The following is a 21,383-nucleotide window of genomic DNA, read 5'->3' as shown; positions in this document are numbered from 1 at the left end:
TGCCCTCAAAAGAAAAAAAAAGTCAGGAAACACCTGCACAGATCACCCAAACATACGACCTGTGACTATGTGAACTTGGTTCATGGTTATGTATATTCCACTTTTGTCTCTCATAATTTAAAAAATTGAAACCTAAGTGCCAACTCAGAAGAGTCAAGCCATCTGCCTAAATCACATAAAGAAAAATGTGGATCTAGCATCTTACTCTATTGATCAGGATATTTCTAACACCTCTAGTGTCTTCCCTGGAAGCAAATCAGTTTTATCTCATCTAAACACATTTGCCATAAAAGTTAGATAGATAATATTCAAGAAGCTGCTATAACTTTTGAGATAGGTATCTTGTTACTGACTTTCAAAATACTTTCCATTCCTTTTGCCTACCTATCCATGCATCATAGAGAAAGGTTTATCCATTATGTGTTACAAAGAGTATAATCTATCCTCAAATGAATGACATCACATAATGTTTTAACCAACTATTATGTTCTTTTTCTCTTTTTAGAACACTCACAGTATGTTAAATGCATTTTTTCAATTCTATCAAACACACTTACTGTGTGCACCAGCAGTTATTTCTAATTGCCATTACAAGATCTCTATTTATCTTTTTCACTGCAAGAGTGAGACAGTACAAATGCATCATCACTCTGTCTCAATCTGCTTCTTGCTCATATCTGGCCTTGTTCTTTCTGTATGTATTGGTTTTGGTGAGCTCCTGTGTGTTGTTGTTCATAGTGAATGAATCTTTTTCCACAGAAGAAAAAGACTTACAGTAGTCTACATTTTGCCAGATTTTTTCTGTTTTCTCATCTTGAAAGTATCTCGCAACAGAAAGGGAATGAGAAAAATTCAGAAATTCCTTGATACCACATGAAACAGAAGAATCTTTCCAGTTATTTTATTTATACCTATCTTTACGTATCTTGGAAGTTCTAGTAATTTTGACTATATGAGCTTCATTCATACTTCTGTTTAACAACGTGAGAATCTGAAGCTAAACTTATTTTCATAATCAGACTTAACTCAGTTCTCTAGCCACATTTTACTTAGTAAATACAGAACTTGAAATCTATGCAGGTAATCGCCAAATATATGGAAATTTCTACGTGTCAGAGAAAATGTCTACTTTACATCAGTATAGGGTACAATACAGGCTGGAGGGGGAATGACAAGAGGAAATGTCATGTAATGCAGAAGACATTGATAAGGGCTGATAGGTGGACCAAAAGGAAGGATTTAGTTAGGCACTGAGAAGAGTAAGTATAGTGAGTCAAACTAAACCGCATTTTTTTTGCCATCTGTGAGGAAAACTCTGTAAATGTACTCAGTGAATTTCTAGGTGATAGCATACATTCATTATCTTCAACCGATCTAATTAATATCAATTACAAAATATCCATTTTCCAGTTAACTTGCACGTTTCAGGAGACTGCAGTACGCACAATATTTGCAGTGTATAGCTAGAGTGATTCTGTGCATCTGTTTGGCAGCTTCTCATTAAGCTGTTAATTTGGAGTTTAAATACATGTTTGGATATTAAACAAAGAATTTTTTCTGGAGTTAGGTCAAATGTGTCACGACTAAGCTTTGTTTTCTGCAGGAATGATCCCAGTTCTTATCCTGTCTGCCCTGCTTTGCCTTCGTTCTGATCACATCTAATTATATGCATTTGCAAAGGTGCTATATTTTGTCATCTGAGCAGTCTACATATGCAAGGAGTATTTTTATCTGGCAAAGAGATTGTTCCCTTCTTCATGCAGTATTTAGAGATTGTCTAGGAGTTTAGTCCTAAGGCAGTACTCTGAAGAACTACAAAGCAGCTACAGGATCTGGTCCAAGTTGTAATGTGAAGACTGAGTCACTGAGAACTTTGCTTCCAGGATCTAGAAAATGGATATGGCAATTGGTAATGCCAGTTGTTTTAGAAATATTTTGAAGTTAAAATAGTGATCATTTGCAAAAAAATAAAAAATAAAAAAAAATAAAACCAACACAAAAAACTTTTGAGACCTTCAGGTAAGAGGTACTGCTTGTGTTTTATTTTAATGTTTTTGGTTAATTTACCTTCCCTCAGAGACAGGCACTCAAAATATTTTATTCTGGAAACAGTTTACTTCCTTTGTCTAAACCAGATGGAATCCATGCATACTACGAACTTGAGCACTGAATAAATGAAAGGAAGCGAACATTCTAAGGGATTTGACATGGTCCAAGAGTGATTACAAATTTATAATCCACTTGGGGGACTTTGCTGATTTCTTAAGCAGCTTGAGTGGTTTATGAACAGCATGGAATTTCATTGTGAATGTCAGATTAATGCTAGATGAATGCTTTAAACAAAATTTATGCTGTCTTGGGTCGATTTATTTAACCCATTGAAATGTTTTTATACTCTGTTTTATGGTTTACATTACTAACGATAGTATATACATTCCCTCTCCTGACAGATCGACAATTTACCTATTAAATTAAATGCAGCAGCTATTTTAAGGGAGGGTGCCCTCTATCAGCGAAAAATGGAACAGGAGCTCCAGAGGTATGGTCACGCATCTTCCTCAGATGATTTTTCACACTTCTTGATAAAGAATAATTGACAACATTACAATAATTACACAAACTCCAGGTAAACTAATATAAAGGACCTTTTATAAGGCATTAAGAAGCTATTCTGTAAGCATTAGTGACAAACAGAAAAGTGGACTAAAATGAAAATTTACGCTGAAGTCATTATTTTACTATAGATGATGTGCTGTGTGACTGTGCTCTGATTTTGCACTCTGGGTAGTGTCCATTTGTAAAGTCCAATAAAGATCAATTGTTACATCAGTTCCAGTTCTTCAGAATAAATAATGAGCCAAATACATATCTACCTTTGTGTCCATTATAAAAGGAGCATATATATTAAGCATATATGTTAAATATTTCATATATTGTCCTTTTTTTGGGGGGGGGAGGGAAGGGGGAGAGGAGAGGGGGTGAGGAGGGAATACATGCAGAGTTGATAGTTGAATCTGTTTATCTGTGTATAGAAATACCTGCCCCTTTCTATCACATTAAGGTGTATGGGAGGACTAAGACCATGCTGGTCCACAAGCTGGATGAGCAGGAGTGTGGGAGACAACAAGGCATGCAAGGGCAGTGTCCTCACTGAGAAGCCACTCAGTCCCATAGTATGCTGGTAAGGCAGCAGAGTGGGTCCAATGAGGGGAAGCAGGGTCAGCCAGCAATCCAGCAATTGCTAGGCAAGACTATAGGGATGAGTAAGGCCAAGGCCAAGCCCAGAGACAAGTCAACAAGTTGGGTTAGCAGGTACAAGGCTGGGCTCAGGCATATCTGCAACATAGCCAAGGACAAAGGCTTCTATGTTTAAATACAACTTCCAGGAAGAAGCTTCACAGATACAATTTTCTCAGCAGTTTTTCACACAGCTCCTCTCTGCAGTCAGATCCAGTGGTGCACAGCTGCACCATAACACAGCTGTGTTTGAATACAGGCAACTAAATCGTAGGGTTGGGGAATAAGATCTCGTAGGTCCATTTCATGCACATGGAACTCTGACGTAAGGAAGCCTGACTATGTGGCACAGATTTTCAGCAGATTTTAATTGGGCTTCTGAATGTCTGCTGCAGACTGTATTCTATAACTAGAAATACAGAACATTTTAACTAAGATAAAACCTGTATCGTCATTTTGATTTAGTATTTTTACTAATCCACCTGACTTAGCAAGATAAGGACTAAATACTGTTGTTATTCTAAGTCCTGGAATGACTGTCTAAAGTTGAATTTGGTTTTTGTGAAAAATGTTGATAGATGGATCAGAATTTCAGCAGTAAGATTTTACACATCACTCAGGTTGTGCTATCAGCTATTGTTAACAGCTGTGTATGTATACTTACACAGTTTTGCATACAATTATACATGCTACTGTTCACTTTATCTGGCAGAATTTTATTGCACTCAGCAAAGGAATAATGTTTCCCCTAACATTTTTTTTTATTCATCAGATGTAATGTTCAGCTGCATTTAACACACAACAAACACATAGATACTTGTTGGAGAGCAACAGTAAGGCACAACTCACTGCATTTTTGTGTTTGTTCCCAAGCTCTTGGCTCATTCAGTTCTTTGCTGCTGGACTTTGAGAGGCCATCTGCAGGGCTTTGTTTTGCTTTTCTCTTGACCATCCAGAAAAAATAAGAATGTGGTTTTACTTAACAGCTGAATACTTCCTCACCTCATTACAAAAATATTATAGATTATTTAATCGGTGAAATACAAAACAGGAACAGAAATAAGCAGAAAAGTTTTTGTTTCTCTATGGCAAAGTTGGCAAGAAAACTGCCAAAGAGAAAATGTATTAGTTCTTTCTACCTCTAAGCAAAATAATCCTCTGAGAAAATTTACATACCTTTGGCCTGATTCTCCTTGCTCCATATAAGAATGTACATGTAAATAAAGTTAGCCCTGTCTTTGGGCTTTACTGTGCTGACAACTTTCACATCCATGCCTTCATACACTTTCTTACTGCCCTATTTTCCCAGGCTTTCTACCTAGTAGGACCTCTTGAACTGGAATTAAAATACATCTGTGGGATGTCCTCACAGTGACTACCTTTTTTCTCTGCAGGGATCAAGGGCTTTATACCACAGAAAAAAAATTCTAGAAATGTTTTATAAACCAAAGCAGGGCTGGAGAGCCAGAGTATGATATACTCTCCCTTCACTCTTGCAGAATTGAAAATTTGCTACGAGGGACTGGAGACCCGTCTGAATTCTTGGAATGGCAAAAGCAGATGCGTGGAAAAGATTTGGAAGAGCAGCTGGCTGAAATAGAGTGTAGAAGGCTTCAAGGGAAACTGAGTCATGAAGAGGCCATTCTAGCCCATCAGAATGTAATTCAAGAAAATAAGAAGAAAGCTGATCTAATGAGAGAAGAGGTAATACAGTTTTGTTCAAATTTTGCCTGCATTCAATTACTGCAAAATTTACTACAGATGATGCCTATTACAAGTAGTTATAAAAGTTCTGTACTGTGTCTTTACTAACTGGAGTCTATAAGCAATGGATAAATAATGCTAAAACTTCCAGACGCTGCAATGTAAGTAGTTTTCATGAGTGTTTGATTTGATTGATAGCACTTCTGAATTCAATTGAGTAAAAACAGAAAGTAGAGCATCCTTCCCAATTTTCATGTCATTATTAATATTCTTTTTGCTCAGATACTGAGATATTAGGCACCGTTTGCAATGAAATCACCAATATGTGACTAATTTAATTATCTTGTTAAATGGGAGTCATGAATTTAAACAAATTTGTTTCCTTAAAAGATCAATTCAATTTATTTCATATTATCCGACATGGCTGTATGTCTCCTGGGGAAAATTCAGATAGGAACCCTCCGTTGATGTACAGATACAGAAAATGGAACACTGAAGCCAGAAAGTACCTTTTAACATATTTTCCAACATGGCAAATCACATTTTCCCCAAAACATTGCTAATTTTTTTTTTTCCAGACTCACTTTTTTCTGGCACTTTTCTTATAAACTAAGCAAATGCTCAAGAAATAATCAAGTACTATAGAATTAATAATTTCAAAAGTGACTATCACAGGCTATGTCCACTGTTTTTCTTTTCTATTAGCTTGGTTTGTTGCTATGCCCCATAGGCTGACCACTACTTTTCTCTTGGTCATCTTTCACAGATGTCAGTAGTGACTGCAATTTAGAACAGACCCACAAAGATTTTCAAGAAGTGCATAATATAAAAGGGATATTAAAATTAATTAAATTAAAGTATTAATGGGGTCCTTTTCTGTCCTTAAAAAAACACCTTTTAGCTACTCTGGCATTAAGTTTGACTAGACAGACTATCAAGCAGCAACTTGAAGTGAACCCTAACATGTACAACTGAACACAGTGAAGTGAACATGTACAGCTGAACACAGTGTGGTTGCTTTCAGCCACACAAAAATGATTGTAGCCATTATATTAACCTCAGTTTCAGGGATGATATTGTCCAGTGAATGCAGTTGTCTTTGCACTATTTCAATTATTTGAAACACTCGTATCATTGGTTATCAGGAATTTTATTAACTTGTTTTTTTGGGATTTAGAAAGCAGAGCTGATGCATGAGTATGCAGAGAGATGTCTACAGGAACAGAAAGAAATGAGAGAGCTGGTGGAGAAGGTCGTGGAAGGACACAAGAATGCAAAGCAAGCAAAACTAAAGCTTCAGAAATACAAACAGCAGATAGGTATTTATATATAGCCAGAAAAATTAGATATGATGCCAAATGTCCCCAGATTACTTTGTTTTAGAGGGGCAATTACAATTTTTCTGAAAGAAAGTTGTGGAAAATATCCAGGATATAAATTCCCATAAATGTATGAATATGAATTTTAGGACTAAGTTGGTAGCAGGTAGATCAGAAATTCTAATTCACTGCTTATGGGAATTAAACTTTGTTTAAAAGGGAAGATTACAATGCTAATGTTCTGCAACTGGTTTCTCCTCCATCTAAAAGCAGCATACTTGAATGGCTGTACTTTTTGTCAAATCAATTTAGCAAGCTCAGATTCCTGTGATTCATGCCATTAAGAGAGGATTTGCCTAGCAACCTCTTTGAAAGAATCATAGCTCCAGATTATTGTCTTCTTTAGAGAAGACAGTCTGGAGGAGATAATTGTAGCTGAAGAAAGAAAAGACATCTGCCAAAAGAACAGTACCACAAAGGAGAAGGATTAGCACAAGACAGACCAGCCATTAGAATGAAGAGAAACTGTGTTACACATCCTCCACAGTTCTTACATAAAATTCCTAGCTAAGACATCAGTGAATGAAATCCAGGCAGAAGGCTGTACATATTCCAATGCAATACCATGTTAACAAATGTTAACACATGTTAATAAATGTTAACAGTGTACAAGAGGGCTCCCTTAAGTTGTGCATATTTTGGTGAGCAGAATACTTTTCACTGCTTCACTATCTCTATACTTGTACTGAGGGTGGCAGAAAGTGTTAGCCAACCTGAAATGGCATAGCAAAGCCTACCAAGCTTTGTGGGTCACTGATTTCTAGGATACCTACAGCTTGATAAACTACAAGTGTTTGATGTTGTATAATATCCTTTTATTTAAAAATGAAATGATATACATTAATTAGAACAGAAATTAAGAAGAAATCATTCAAATTGTCTACTTCATGTATGTATACAATATGCTTCTATGTTGAATAGAATGATAGATAGTGGAGGTGGGAGTACTCATTTGTTTCTTTAATTGTTCCTCCCACCAATGACAGATTGTTCCTTCAAGTACCTCCAGATATGTATTATTATCATTATTCACAAATGCATGAGTTTTTCTCCAGATGGACTACTTGTTAAAATATGCAACAGGCTAACAGAGATTGGTTCTTTTCTTTCAGTTCAGGAAGTTTGCGAAGAAAATCGAGAACTACTTCGGCAAGCTTTAGAAGAAGAGGAAGAGAAACTTAAGAAAAAATATGAATTAATTCAACAAATACGAGCCATTGAATCTTTACCAATCCTTAAACACAAATTTGTTGACTTAACTGAGGTAAGCTCAAACCACTGTTTTTACATTTATGTGTACTGTATGTGTTGCACACACTCATAGGAACTGTGTACTGCATGGAGATGCGTAGTGTGAAGCACAAAGTGACCCCATGAGACAAAGATTAGATCTGAAATTTTCACAAAGTTTGTAAAATATTATCATGGAGAATATTCTGATGAGAAGTGAGAACTCACCACTTCTGATAGTAAGTGAAATCACAGGCTCTTTGAATTTCCTTTGAATTTTGCTGCCAGTATCTAAATTTCCAGACATCTTCCAAAAAGAGACTGCCAACTGAGTACAACGTGTGCCATCCACTTTAACAAAGTCACAGATTTGTCAGTCTTCACTGAAGACTGACACAAGCACAAAGTGCAAAGTGATGTATAGTTGCTCATATTGCAGTGGTGATTGCCACAGTAATTGACAAAATTAATTTCCTGTGCTTTTAAAACTTTCAACATTCAGGTATATGGAAGAGATTGTCTGGAAAACCCAAAACCTGCTTGTCTGTTGTGCATGTACTGGGCAAGTGACTTGTGAGTGCATATGTGATTAACTCCATGTAAATGTATCCCAAACTTCCTGAACTTACTATTGATTCACAGCTGATACACCTGACTGGTCACTTTTGCAGAATTCCCAGATTTACATGGCATCCAGAAATCTCTTATCTTACCCCTAAATCAAAAACAGTATCTAAAATATACTCCTTCATCTTCCTTTCCTTTCCAAACTGAAAAGAAGGATAACATAGAGTAATACAAAATGACCTCACCAATTTTAAATGTGATCATTTTGTTTTTTTACCTGGATTCAATCATAAGATGTGGGCTGCAAAGTCGTAAGATATAGTCTGCAAAGATGAAACAGTTCAAAGTGGTTGCATGTGGAAATGTCATTACTTTTTTAATCACAGCAACTTCTATAAAATGGTGCAGGCTCTCACTGAGGAAAATGAAGGTGATTGGAGTGTCAGTACTTTCTTACTTTCAGCATAGTTAATTTCATTGCCATATATGTGGCTGCCAACTTGACACAGAGCTTCCACTGAAATTCTGTTTGTAACTAAATACAGGCTTTAAAGTAAATTTCCCATCTAGCTCTTCTCAAAAGACAAAGTAGAAAAGCACAATAGGTTTCAAGGCATATTTAAAAAAACTCAACTGAAATCAAGCTTATGCTATATCTACAGTAACTAAAGTGTAAGGTTGCTGAAAGTAGGATGGCCATACAGGTCATACTGCAAGTGCAAGAGAGTCAACCTGAATGATATCTCAGCTCATTTTACGATTCACTTATACCCACTATTACAATGGTTCTCAGAGTAATTTAGCATTCTTTTGGTGATGGCTTGCCCTACTTGTTCTTTTTCCAAAAGACGTTTATAGGCTAAGTGAAATTAAGTATGTATTCATAAAATTCACACTACTTCTCAAAATTGTTAAAGTACCCAGTTCTGCCCTTGGTGGCACTTCAGTTTCTCTAGTAGCAGCATTACTTACTGCACAAGTATAGAACTTTTCTTATTCTAGGAATCATTTCACTGTCTTCATTGGATGTTTTTGGAATGCATGTGCTGAAAGTATTCATCCCTACCATTACATTGCTTCTCTTTCCTTAATCTTTTTGGTGTCTGCTTACCATGCTCACATACAATCACTGGTATATATGCCCTGCTGCAAAACAGTTTCCTTTCACCTTCTGTGAATACAGTTCAGCAGTCACTAAGTAGCTTAAATTAGTGGCAAGATATTTAAAACTGAATTCATTTCATACCAAATTTCACTCAAAACTGAAATCTCAGGAGAGAAATAATCATTTTCCTTTTCATTTAGTTATGGTGGTACATATTTATGAAGAAGTTGCAAAGAGAAGATTAATTGAATTATTCTATTACTCTTCTTCTATGCTACTCCTGTACTCGTGTGTACTTGTGTGTACGCGACCATTGTTTAGGTCATGTTTGGTAAACATGAGGAGTGTGGAAGCAGAAACCATGGAGCCAAAACTGAAGAGCCAAACTTTAGATAAAAAACAGTGAGTGATGACTTATTCCTACTGATTCAACTTTTGACGATTTAGAAAGAGAAGCTGTGGGGACCAAAACCACAGGAGAAACTCTTGGAAATGTTGGAGGACTCCACAGGTTCCTTCCCAAGACTCACTGGCCTTCACTGATGAGTTTGTATCATTAGGTCTCCAGACCAACTCGATAATAAGCCCTCTAAAGCACCATTGTAGCAGCAGATAGATAAGTCTGTTTCTGTGATACTTGGTGTCTTGCAGCCAAACTCACAATCTGAGTATGCGTCTATAACAGAACATCTCTCTCTCTTGCTGGTCGTTGATTTTTTCCCTTCCCATTCATGTTCTATTCTGTGAAAGGCAAGTTGTACTCTGTCAACAAGCAACTCAGGATTCAATACAAGGGATTGTTTTTCTGCTGGAAAGGATTACTTGAAAACACATGAGCTCTTGAGCTGAATAATTTCTCTCCATTGAAATGACTGTAGTGAGTTTTACTTACATATATTTATCATTACCACTTATGTTCTTATGTTAAGTTTTAGAAATAACGTTTGGAGGAGTGGTTGTCTGTTTGTTTTGCCTTCCTCAAATTCAGCCTTTCCAAACTTTGTCATTAATTTTCCATGGAACTAATTAGATCAAGGCCATTGTGATCAAAATCTTAACCAGTGTTTCACTCCTAATACTTTGCAACTGTATAGAAAGAGTTTGGTAAGCATCTTGATGTCCTGCACCCATGTCTTCCATTATAACATGCCATAATACCAGATCCTCATGAAAGATGTGTACCAAAAATATGTTGTTAAACAACAGAATATTAATTGCTGTGAAAGGGATGAAATTTTGCAAAGATGGATCCAGAGTAAATCAGTATTCATATATATTTGTGCAAATTTTCCCTATCTGCAGATGTATTAATGTGTAGATTCAGGGAAAGGGAGAGTATACATAAGGGCTGAAAACTTCAAGTGTACACAAATCTGTTTAGAAATTATCTGTGTTCACATGAAAGCTAAGGTGCTGCTGTCTCATTACATCTTATAACAGGGCTCACTGTGAATTTAATTACAAAGTGAATTTTTAAAAGCCTTCAATTCAGATTTGAATATTTTGAATTTGGGCATTAAGTTTTCAATTTCCTGAGTATAGAGCATTGCTTACTCCTAGTCTTTTCAGATAAAAATGATAGATGTCATCATAGTTCATATCCGTAGTTTGGATGTAGATGAATACAAAAAATGCATATTTTTGAGTGTAAAGTCAGTTTTGGTTTTACCAAAATAGAAAAGATGCAGTTTTACAGATTTCAAAACTTTAAAAAGCTTATTAAAACTAAATGATAAGTCAAGTAGAGTTTTATTGTACAGCAAATATGTTGTGTTTTTGTTTATTCTATTTTTCAACATTTTTTCATGAAATGTTTTGAGAGCCTTGTGTTTTTACACATACAGAAGATGATCTCAACACGTTAAAAGCAGCTTGTAAATAGCAGTTAGGTCAGAGTCATCCCTGTCTTTTTTGAAGTCAAAAGATATTCAGCATGATTTGGAACACAATCAAAATACTGTGATTGTACTCATTTTCTCTCTCCTTGCCATTTAGAGTGTTATTTAAATCTATACTTCTTATTTCCTAGACTGGTGGCCATGGTTTAATTTGTGAAATGTCAATAGTGGAACTACGTGAACGCCTCGCTCTACTTAGAGAAGCACAGAAGGCAGCAGAGGAAGAGAAGAGAGACCAGATAATTCAAGATAAACAAGCTAAGGAACAACTTCTTCTAGATAAACTGGACCAGATTTCCATTTTCAGAGCAGAACTTGGACGAGCAGCTGCATTAAAGTCAGTATAAAACAGTATATGGCACTTAACACACTGAAACTTTGTTAATATTTTGCTAGTTCCATGAGAAGAAAAACAAGTCAAGAGCAAAATTCAGACCTTTCATAAAGCAATGTAGCTTTTGTCAAAGATTACACTGGGACCAAGATTTCTTTTTACTCCTGAAAATAATTTGCATCAAATTTAACAAATCTTTTTCATAAACTTGAATTTATGGTTGAAGACACTGTATTCAGCTAGTATTGAGAGTACTGTGCTGGTATTCAGAGCCAAAACTGTGTTTGAGAAAAAACCTCTTTCTTCTGCTCCTTTTTAGTTAATCAGAACTGATTTGATTTTATTATAATCATTCTTACTTGCTACTTAAAGAGGTTTCTCATTTTCATCTAAACCAATATATAAGGGCTATAGTTTTCTTCTTTGAACTTCATTTGTGATGTGAAAGAGCAGGCATTGTTTTAGAAGATACTTTGAGGGAGATTTTCTGATAATAATAATAATATATAAATTAAATATACTATAGCTGTAGATCAAAGAGAAGAATCTTTGCTTACAGGCTCTCTGATCAAATTTTGTATTCATTATGCATATTTATTATTAATTATCATATTTATTATTCATTGTCATAAAGGATCCATAACCATCATAGATGGTTACATACATAGAAGACAGATCCCATCCACAAGGAATGTAAAATCTAAGTTTAAATTATTTACAAATAAATCTGAGCAAGAGGAAAGCCTGTGTAAGTGTGTAAATATGGATCACCTCTTGCTCTCATGCCATTTTTACTGCATCTTGACTGCCTTTTTTTCTTGCAAGTTTTCTTTCACCTCTTCTCTCCTGTGACTTTGATAGTTTACTTCTTGTTTTGCCATATTTATTTTTGCAAATAGAAGTTCAGGCTGACATTCTGAAAACATATTCTATCAGGCTAAAGCTATGCATCTTTAGACATGTTTTAGATTTGTGTTTATCACTTAGATACCAAAGGTGGCTTCTTAGGAGTTCAATTCATGTTATTGATCCATCTTCCAGTTCTAAATCTCAATTACAGAAGGCAGTATTGATGTATTCATTTAACCAGTTTTCACTGGTCCCTGCTCTGATTTGGTTTGTAGCTGATAGTTAATCTCCAAAGAGTGAGGTTTTACTGTGTTAGTACTTTAGAACTTATTTTAATGAGGTTAGTGAATCAATAACTGCAGGTCCAGTGGATTGACTGCACAGATCAGTGACCTTCTCTTCTTTGTCATCTGTGGAGAGAAGACTAAAGGACCTGCAGTAGACTTTGAGCTGAAGACAAATTCCCATCTCAAGCATTCAGTGTTATGTGAAATCCTGTGGGAGCAATTCAAGTCATTGCTTGCCACTGGAGATTCAAACCAGGCATTAAGAACTTGTCTACTACATAAAACCCATTTCTCTAGTGTTCTAAAAATAACTTGTTATGGTAGATATGCAGTGTGTACATACTGTACACAGCTGGGTTTCTTTAAAATAGGCTCTTTGTCTTAATTCAGAGCTAAAACCTTTCCAGTCCTGAAATAAGCTATGCTGGAATGTGAAGTTAACATGGATTTGTCCTGACATATTTGAGATGTTATTTAGAACAGATGACCATGCCAATGATGGTTTCTGTTCAGACTCATGATAAGGAATACAGAAATATACTTTATCTTAATGGAGACCCATTTGTTTTCCAAATGAAGGAAGTACAAATTTTCAGTATCAATTTTACAAGACATTTCTTTTCATGCTTCCCAAGCACTGTAGGTCACAACTTGGGATCATTAATTATAAAGAGGCATCACAACGTTGTTCTTCAGGAATGCCTTTAATGCTTGATCATCTAGAATGCAAATCTGTGGTGGTATTTCTGTTAATACACAGCATGCTGGCATACTTACATGTGCTAGACTTTTTGCTGCAGCTTTCATTTTTGTCTAAACAAACCATAGGCTTTGTGCCTTAAACCTATTTACAGGTCTAGACTCCCAAAATATCTATCAAGTCAGTGTGATTAATTGCTTAAATTGTATTGATATACTGCACAAGAGATATAAAGATCAAATTATGCTTACAGAATTAATTCATAATTATAGGCATAGCAAATCTTACTAATGGTGCTCACAGATACCACTGTGCATCAACACAAAATTACATATTATACCTGCAACTGTCTTATGTCAAAGGCTCTTGCTAATCAGCCAAAGTGTGATGGCTAAGCTTTGCTAAACAAATCTGCTGTAATTAGTGTCAGCTGGAGTTTAATTGGGTCCCTACCAAGCAAGTTCCTTTCAATATCATTTACAGACATACATCAAGACAAAAGAAGCATATTGGGCAAGCATATAATGAACTATATTAAACAAAATAGGAAATAGAACATGAAAAATCACAGAAACATCAGCCTTTAATAGATTGAAAGCCATTACATCCATCACAGCAGTAGCTTTATAAGTGCTTGCAGAACATTTAAGAATCAGTTCAGTGTATACGCAGGATTTCTCTTTAATTGCTAGAATTTCACGTAGTTTGAAAATGAGCACTGGCATATGATGTGGACAAACATTTGAGTTCTCAGCTTGAACTCAGTATGAACTCTAAAAGATTTTTGACTATTGGAATACATGCTAATGTACTATAGGCTTGTACCCATACACTTCAGTTACAATTCTCTTTCACTCCAGTGAGGCTGTGTCTATATTGCAAGTAATTTAATGCAACAAAAATCAAGCAGCAGATAAAAACAGTTGGTGCTAAGACTTCAAATCTGTGGTTTGCTGGGATTACTTTGGATTAAACCTAGCCTCGTCTTCGGTCTGCAGGTTCTCACCACTAACATGGTACACCACTACCAATACAAGCTGGGGGATAAAAGGATTGAGAACAGCCCTGTTGAAAAAGACCTGGGGTACTGGTGGATGATAAGCTGGACGTGAACCAGCAGTGCCCTCACAGTCCAGAAAGCCAACCATATTGTGGGCTGCATCAAGAGAAGACTGGCCAGCAGGGTGAGGGAGGTGATCCTGCCCCTCTGCTCTGCACTGGTGAGGCCTCAACTGGAGCACTGCGTCCAGATGTGGAGTCCCCAGTACAGGAGAGACATGAACCTCTTGGAGCACATCCAGAGCAGGGCCACAGAAATGATCCAAGAGATGGAAGAGGCTGAGAGAGCAAGGGCTGTTCATCCTGGACAAGAGAGCCTCTTCTCAGGTGTGGTGACCTAATAGTGACCATTCAATATCTAAAAGGGAGCTACAAGAAAGAAGGGGACAGACTCTTTAGCAGTGTCTATGGTAATAGAACGAGGGGAAATGGCTTCAAGCTTAAAAGAGGGTAGATCTAGGTTAGATAAAAGGAGATAGTTTTTTACAGAGGGGGTGGCACAGGTTGCCCAGAGATCTGGTTGATGCCCCGTCCCTGGAGACTTTCAAGACCAGGCTGGCCCAGGCCCTGGGCAACCTGATGTAGCTGTGCATGTCCCTGCTCACTGCAGGGGAGTTGGACTAGATGGCCTTTAAAAGTCCCTTCCAACTCTAAGGATTCTATAATTCTAAGTAAACTAAGAATTCTGTACATGCTTTCCAAAAATTATCACATAATTTTATGTTATATCCAGTGAGGATTCTTCTAGCCATGGACTATCCCATTCTGAGTGACTGTTAACTTGCTTCCTTAGGAGATATGTGATATAGGGAGAGAGAAGTTGTATGAGGATTTTATGTCTCAAGTCCTACAAGTTCTTCACTGACCATCAAAGAAAAATAGAGCTTGAAAAATCCCTTTTTTTTCCCTCTCTGGGTTTCCATTAGAATGTGATGTGGCATCTGAAAATTTATGGGGCTAGCTGCTTTCTGGAAGAGCGTACATGGCTGGCAGATGACTTCATGTAGAGGAGGACTGAATATTTGTCTGATTATAGCCAACTATTTATAATGTTAATTCAGAAGCAGCTACTGCTGCTTCGTGAAGTAAAACCTCTTGTTATTTCTCCTGTAATGGTATTTACAAGAATCTGGATTTCCATGCAGTGAAAGGTTTTGTTGCTTATTCCCACTGATGATATTTAATCACTGACTATTTATATAAAACCTTACTGTTATATTCTCTTAGATCCCCTGGAATGCAATGCCTCATTGCAATGCAAATAGAAATAACCCATGTTCTCAATTAGATTATATGGTAGAACATAATTTTTAGACTTACAGAATTGTGTTAAAAGTTAAGCTCACTGTTGCAGTGTGTGACTGTATTAAGGAGGGGACAGAAGTGTTACCCCAGTAGACAACATGATGCAAAATGAGAAGCTCAGGAAGTGTCTCAGGAAATCAACTGGCAATGAGAAACCAAGCTATACTGTGCCCTTTTTTAAGAGTTCACAGTCGCATTTAGGAGTGTAGCATGGGTCAATTCTCCTGTGCATCCAATTTCTGAGGATCTGGGGAAACGTAGTCTGGAATGACTGCTCTGAAGAATACCTGCTAATATGAGGAATTTCCTCTTAGCAAAGATGAAGTTAACAAGACAAGCAAAAATATCTTTCTCAAGATGACAGTAGTGTTTGGATCACTGGAATCTTAATGCAGACACTTCTGAAGGCAAACTGGTGGTTTTAGCATCAGAAGGAAAAACGCTTCTTCTCCTTTTCCCAACTCCTTGAGAATTACAGCATCACAGAAGAGTTAAGGTTGGCAGGGAGCTCTTCATGAGAATAGCATGACCTATGGTAAAACACCATGGAATAAGACCTGAGAGATGAGGGAGAAGTTCTGTTGTAAAACATTTCCAAAGGACAACCTGTCCCTGAAATTGGACCTGGCACTCACAGAGTAAGAGTTCAACACCAGCTAACAAGGCCCCAGTGCACTCTGCTCTCAGTTATTCCAAGCCCTGTTCTGATTCCCAATAATAGCAGTTGTACTAGTGAAATAGTGACCTCTCACTCTTCAGCTGAGAGAAAACATCGGATCTAGCCTGGTGATATACTAGATAATGATGCATATTCCTTGGTAGATCTGATGTTTACTTTAGCTCTGGATTTGGACAGGGAATCACAACTGGTCATGACACAGAACTGCAGCATGATGGTACCCAGTTCAAGGGCAGTGTTGAGGGAACAAGAAAGTTGGATGTAAAGTAAATCACAATATAAGGTGATACAAACTACATGAAAAAAAATCTGAGTACATTGCACCAGCTGAATGAAAGCAAGCAAAACCAGACAAAAATGTAAACTCCAAAAGACAAGAATCAGCTACAATAGGAGGGAAAAAATATAATTGAATAAGACTATCCAATAACTACTCTCCTATGCCTTACTCATATGCTACACATGGTACCATCAATTGGTCCTCTCCTAAAACCTCTACTTTTCATACATCACCACCCCATAGATTCTGAATTTGGACATCCAGATTACACAGAGACAAACATCTTGCATTTGTCAAGGAATAAATACAGCAACTGAGATGAATACTAAAGATCACGTTAAGAAAACTCCACAAGCAAAAACCTGCAGTGCTAACATAAGTTTTGCACATGTATTTTTTCTAAAGAATGTCATGTCAGGCTTGAAATATTGTCAGATATTGTCATCATGGAATCCTATGGGAAGAAATGATTCTATACTGCTTAGTAATGCTGTTCTGTAAACAAGAAGCAAGCTGTGAAAACCACATCTATTGAGCTATGTGATTTAAACCTGTTTTCAACCAACCTGGTTCCCAGAAGCAGAAGCAAATTCATTACCATCTAAGTAATACATAATCAGATGGATTTATTCCGTAGGTTATTACTTTACATTCTCATGGCTTCTTTTTCATTTTGCAGGCAAGAAGAAAAGAAAAGAAAGTCCCAGTCTGGTGAAAGGCAAATGAAAGATGAACGCATTTTAAATCTGCAGAGAAAAATTGTAGAGAAAGCAATGGAGCGTAAAAAGCAAGCAGGACTCTTAAAGATCACCCCCCAGAAAGCCAACACTGCATCAAGAAAGGTCTGGAAGTACATAAGGAAAAGAGCTCTGCAGCAGACCTGTTCAGAGTTTTGCTGTACTGCCAGCACTGGCAAGGGTGGCAGAAGCCATACTGGAGGGACAGTAGCAAGTCCCTGCTTCCTGCATAGGCACAGTCTCCTCAAACCATGGCCTTGACCTCACCTCCCTGCCTTACATTTGGCTGCCACAGACTGGGGTCCATCCACACAATACTTACCTTTCCACTCATGTCACCACACACTGAAACAGCATCTAACCTCTGTCCCTAATTCTGTCTCACCATCTCACTACATCAAACTGGGACGCTTCCCACACCCAAGGCAGGTTTCAGCTCATCATTCCTTTGATTTTAACCTGACCTTTCCTCCACCTGATCCAACAACATCAAATGAAAGCACTGACAGCCTGGTGCCTTCACCAGCTTAATGCTGGTGGCAGTGGTTGTGTTTCCTTGGCAAACATCTGAAGTCAAGTGGTGAGAACTGCTGCTATTGCCGCCCCTGCCACTGCAGTGAACAGTCATGACGGGGTCCCATTTTAAAAGCTGTACCAGTCCAGTAAGAAATTAGAACTACATCTCCCAATCCACTAAAATAATAACTCTTTACTTGTTCTGTGGAAAAGATGAAGCTAAATTCATTGAAGAGGAAAATTGTATTTTTCAAATGCACATAGTTTAAAAACTGAAACTGTGCATCTTTCAGAGTACCAATTTTTGCAGTCCTCAGTATCCCTATTTCAAGCCACTGCATGTGTAAGTGAATGCTTACACAGAACACTAGGTCTGTTCCTTTTAGCAAATAAAATAGTGAAGAAAGCATTTCCTAAATTGGGATGGCTTTCTGAACTGAGACTTTGAACATATGCTTAATCACTTTGCTGAATGGAGTCCAGTACAAAGTAAAGGCAATAAATGCAGACTTCAAAGGCAAGAAGCTATATAATTACAAATGTGAGACATTTATAAGATAAACAAATTATAAATTGAGACTTTTTAGTACTGATGTGGGTCTGTATGAGTGCTCCTGTGTTGCATAAAAGTGGGAAAAACAAACAAACAAACAAACAAGGCTTGTTTGTTTGTTTTTAAGTTAGATTTTGTATTTTATTTATTAATTTTTGTAGCAAAGCTTTAGACAGTTACCCTCCTAAGATGTCACAATATTTTTGTTTATGGCTTGCTTAGTTGTTAAGACATCTGTAAAAAAAAAAGAAAAAAACAACAGGATAATCTTGAGGTTACTTTAAATTACTTAGATGTTTTGGTGTATCTTCCGTCAGTGCTGTTCAGCCCTGCATGACCCCGTCCAAATGTTATTACAGGGAAATAGCTCAGTGCATGTCAGATATGCCCAACAGCACCTTCATTCTAGATGAACTGCATATTGCTGTAAATGGTGTTAGTAAAGCTATAGGAAAAGTGTTTAATTACAGTGCAGTATTTACCTGGCATTCAGTTTGTACCTTTTAGGTTCTTCAGTATATTGGAAAGGAGTGAGACTAAACCTGTGTACAACAGCCCCAAATCCAGACTGAGGCTTCAGTTACTTTAGGGATAGCCCTTGAGGCCCAATGGGCTTGTGCTGGTTTAATTGAAAGTAACATTTGTTTGAAAATAACTATTAAAGTTCTTAATAAACAGAATTTATATTGCAATTGGGAAAACTAAGATATTTCCAGCAGTCTGTGGGGACAGAACAAGGGGAAGTGCCCATAAACTGGAGCATAGTGTGTTCCACACCAATATGCAAAGGAACTTCTTCACAGTGAGGGTGACAGAGCACTGGAACAGCCCGCCCACAGGGGCTGTGGATTCTCCTTCTCTGGAGATATTCAAGACCCCCTGGATGCCTACCTGTGCAGCCTGCTGTAGGGGGCCTGCTTTACAGGGGGGTTGGACCCGATGGTCTCTAGAGGTCCCTTCCAACCCCTACAATTCTGTGGGGAAAAAAAAATATATCGAAAACTACCATTAATTAAAAAAAAAAATACCATGGTCAGTGAAAAATCAGATGAAGAAGTAGCTGTTTTCTGTTGCTTCTTTTTTTGGGAATGCTCCCTTGTGAACCAGCTTTTAAATCAGCTAACAGCAGAGTGTGATGGAGTTTGTTCATTTGTGGCTTCAAGGATAACTTGATTGCAGAGAAAGAACACGAGGTAGTGGCAGGGGAGCAAGCCATCCCAATAGTTTTCTATCGACCACACATTCTGTGTAGTGTTGCAGCTGTGTACTTCATCATAAACTGAGCAACCCAATTGAGTTCCTTTCCATTCATCATGCCCAAACTGATGATGTTTCCCAGCCGTGTTAGCTGTGTTGCCAGCCAGACAAATTGTCAAATAAAAGTTCAGTGTATCCTCTAAACAAAACCATTATATTCTCAGCAGTCTGATCTTCTGTGTGTCATCTCTACAGGACTCTTTGCAGTGGAGCCGTGGGAAAGAACTGGAAGAGAGTCGGGAAAGGCGGTTCAAGACTCTTCAGTATGGCTTCATGGCCAGAGAAACGGACCAGAAAATGGCTGCCCATGAGGCAGCAAGAAACGGAGCCACAGCTTGCATCCTGCGCTCCCAAGCAAAATAAAGTACACTTGGAACAAGCCCAGGCCTGCTGGAAATCTCCCAGTGCAACTATTTGCTACAAGGTTGAATTGTAATCTTTATTTGATCTTTACCTTTAATAGCAAAATTTGGGTCATTCAGACATAGTAGAATCGAAATGTGTTAATGTTTTATAAGGGAATTCTATTTTTCAGCTGTAATCATATATTTTTTTCTGATGAGAATGGAAAGCTGTAAGAAACCCAAATGGCCGGTGTCTGGGTAAGAATGCTGAGGTCTATATTACTGTCATCACTGTATACTGTGCCATGAGTTGCTGTGCTCACTTTCCTAAAGAATAAAAATGAGGGGGGAAAAAAAAGCAATACTTGTTTACATCAGCATTTTTTCAGCAGCCATGCTCGGCCCGAGTTCCTAACACATCATCTTACATGACAGTAACTATGTGTAACAAGATCACCAGTTTCAACACTGGTTTTAGAGGGTGAAAGAAAATTGTTTGGAAGATTGAGATGACACCATAGCCTACAGCTGCCACAGGCTGCATTCAGCAACCCAAGAGACCATCCCTCTATTTGCAGTCTTCTCAATCTTTAAACAGTGTAAGGAGGACACAGCGTTGTTGGATCTCTTTAGCAAGCTGCTTGCAGGAAAGTCAGAATTCTGTTACTCACCTAGAAGATAATTTGCCCTCTATGACAATTTCTATACTGTGTAAAACAGCTCTTAAATCACGAGACTTATTCTAGGCACAAAACCAAGGAGGATATAAATCTCAATTAAAGTCTGCACAGCAGTAAGACTACGTAATGTATTTCTATTTCAACGTGATGCCAGTTACTAAGTGTTTAATTAAGGCTATTGCAAATATTTAAATTGAAGGAAAATGCTGCTGACATTAGAGTCAGGCAGCTGCTTTTAGTGCTCCCACAACATTACATTTCTCACTTTTTACTGTAGGAAGTCCAGTGGAATTCTTTTGTTGCCATCTAGCTGTGAGGATCGTTTCCACAATCTGCAAGCTGACAAAATGTGCCTTTCATTTATTGTAAGCACTGCCGTGGTGCACTAAAGCAATGAAGGACTCATTCTCAGTAGGAAGAGATAGGGAACTTATCTCCTAACCTAGGAGAGTGAAAAGAAGGAATGACAGCAGAACTACAGAAAAGAGGCAATCACGACATTATATCTGGCAGAGGAGTGTAAAAGCTTAAAATGACAGACGGTGGGTGGCAGGGAGTTGATCTTCCTTTGTGGATGTTCAGCATTTTGTTGTGCTGTATTCCAGAATGCCAGCTCTTGACTGTAACACCTCTGAACTAGCAATTAACAAGGCTGACACTCATGGTTCAGGATATTGCATAGC

The 21,383-nt window shown here is 37.5% G+C and overlaps 1 protein-coding gene across 1 annotated transcript in view; it reads left to right on the top strand.

Annotated features, from left to right (window-relative positions):
• CFAP99 (cilia and flagella associated protein 99) overlaps window positions 1–20,299 on the top strand; it is a 48,881-nt gene extending 28,582 nt beyond the window's left edge. Inside the window, exons 10-16 of the mRNA XM_042871709.1 lie at window positions 2,451–2,539; window positions 4,737–4,941; window positions 6,119–6,260; window positions 7,433–7,584; window positions 11,252–11,457; window positions 17,293–17,455; window positions 19,872–20,299. Coding sequence (XP_042727643.1) covers window positions 2,451–2,539; window positions 4,737–4,941; window positions 6,119–6,260; window positions 7,433–7,584; window positions 11,252–11,457; window positions 17,293–17,455; window positions 19,872–20,039 — 1,125 coding nt within the window. The 3' untranslated portion in view covers window positions 20,040–20,299. The remainder of the gene's footprint in view (window positions 1–2,450; window positions 2,540–4,736; window positions 4,942–6,118; window positions 6,261–7,432; window positions 7,585–11,251; window positions 11,458–17,292; window positions 17,456–19,871) is intronic.
• The last annotated feature ends 1,084 nt before the right edge of the window (window positions 20,300–21,383 follow it).

Source organism: Lagopus leucura, unplaced genomic scaffold (assembly GCF_019238085.1).
Source record: "Lagopus leucura isolate 7727_CA_CO unplaced genomic scaffold, USGS_WTPT01 Super-Scaffold_100004, whole genome shotgun sequence".
Taxonomy (NCBI): Eukaryota; Metazoa; Chordata; class Aves; order Galliformes; family Phasianidae; genus Lagopus; species Lagopus leucura.
This window is presented reverse-complemented; position numbering and strand designations above follow the sequence as displayed.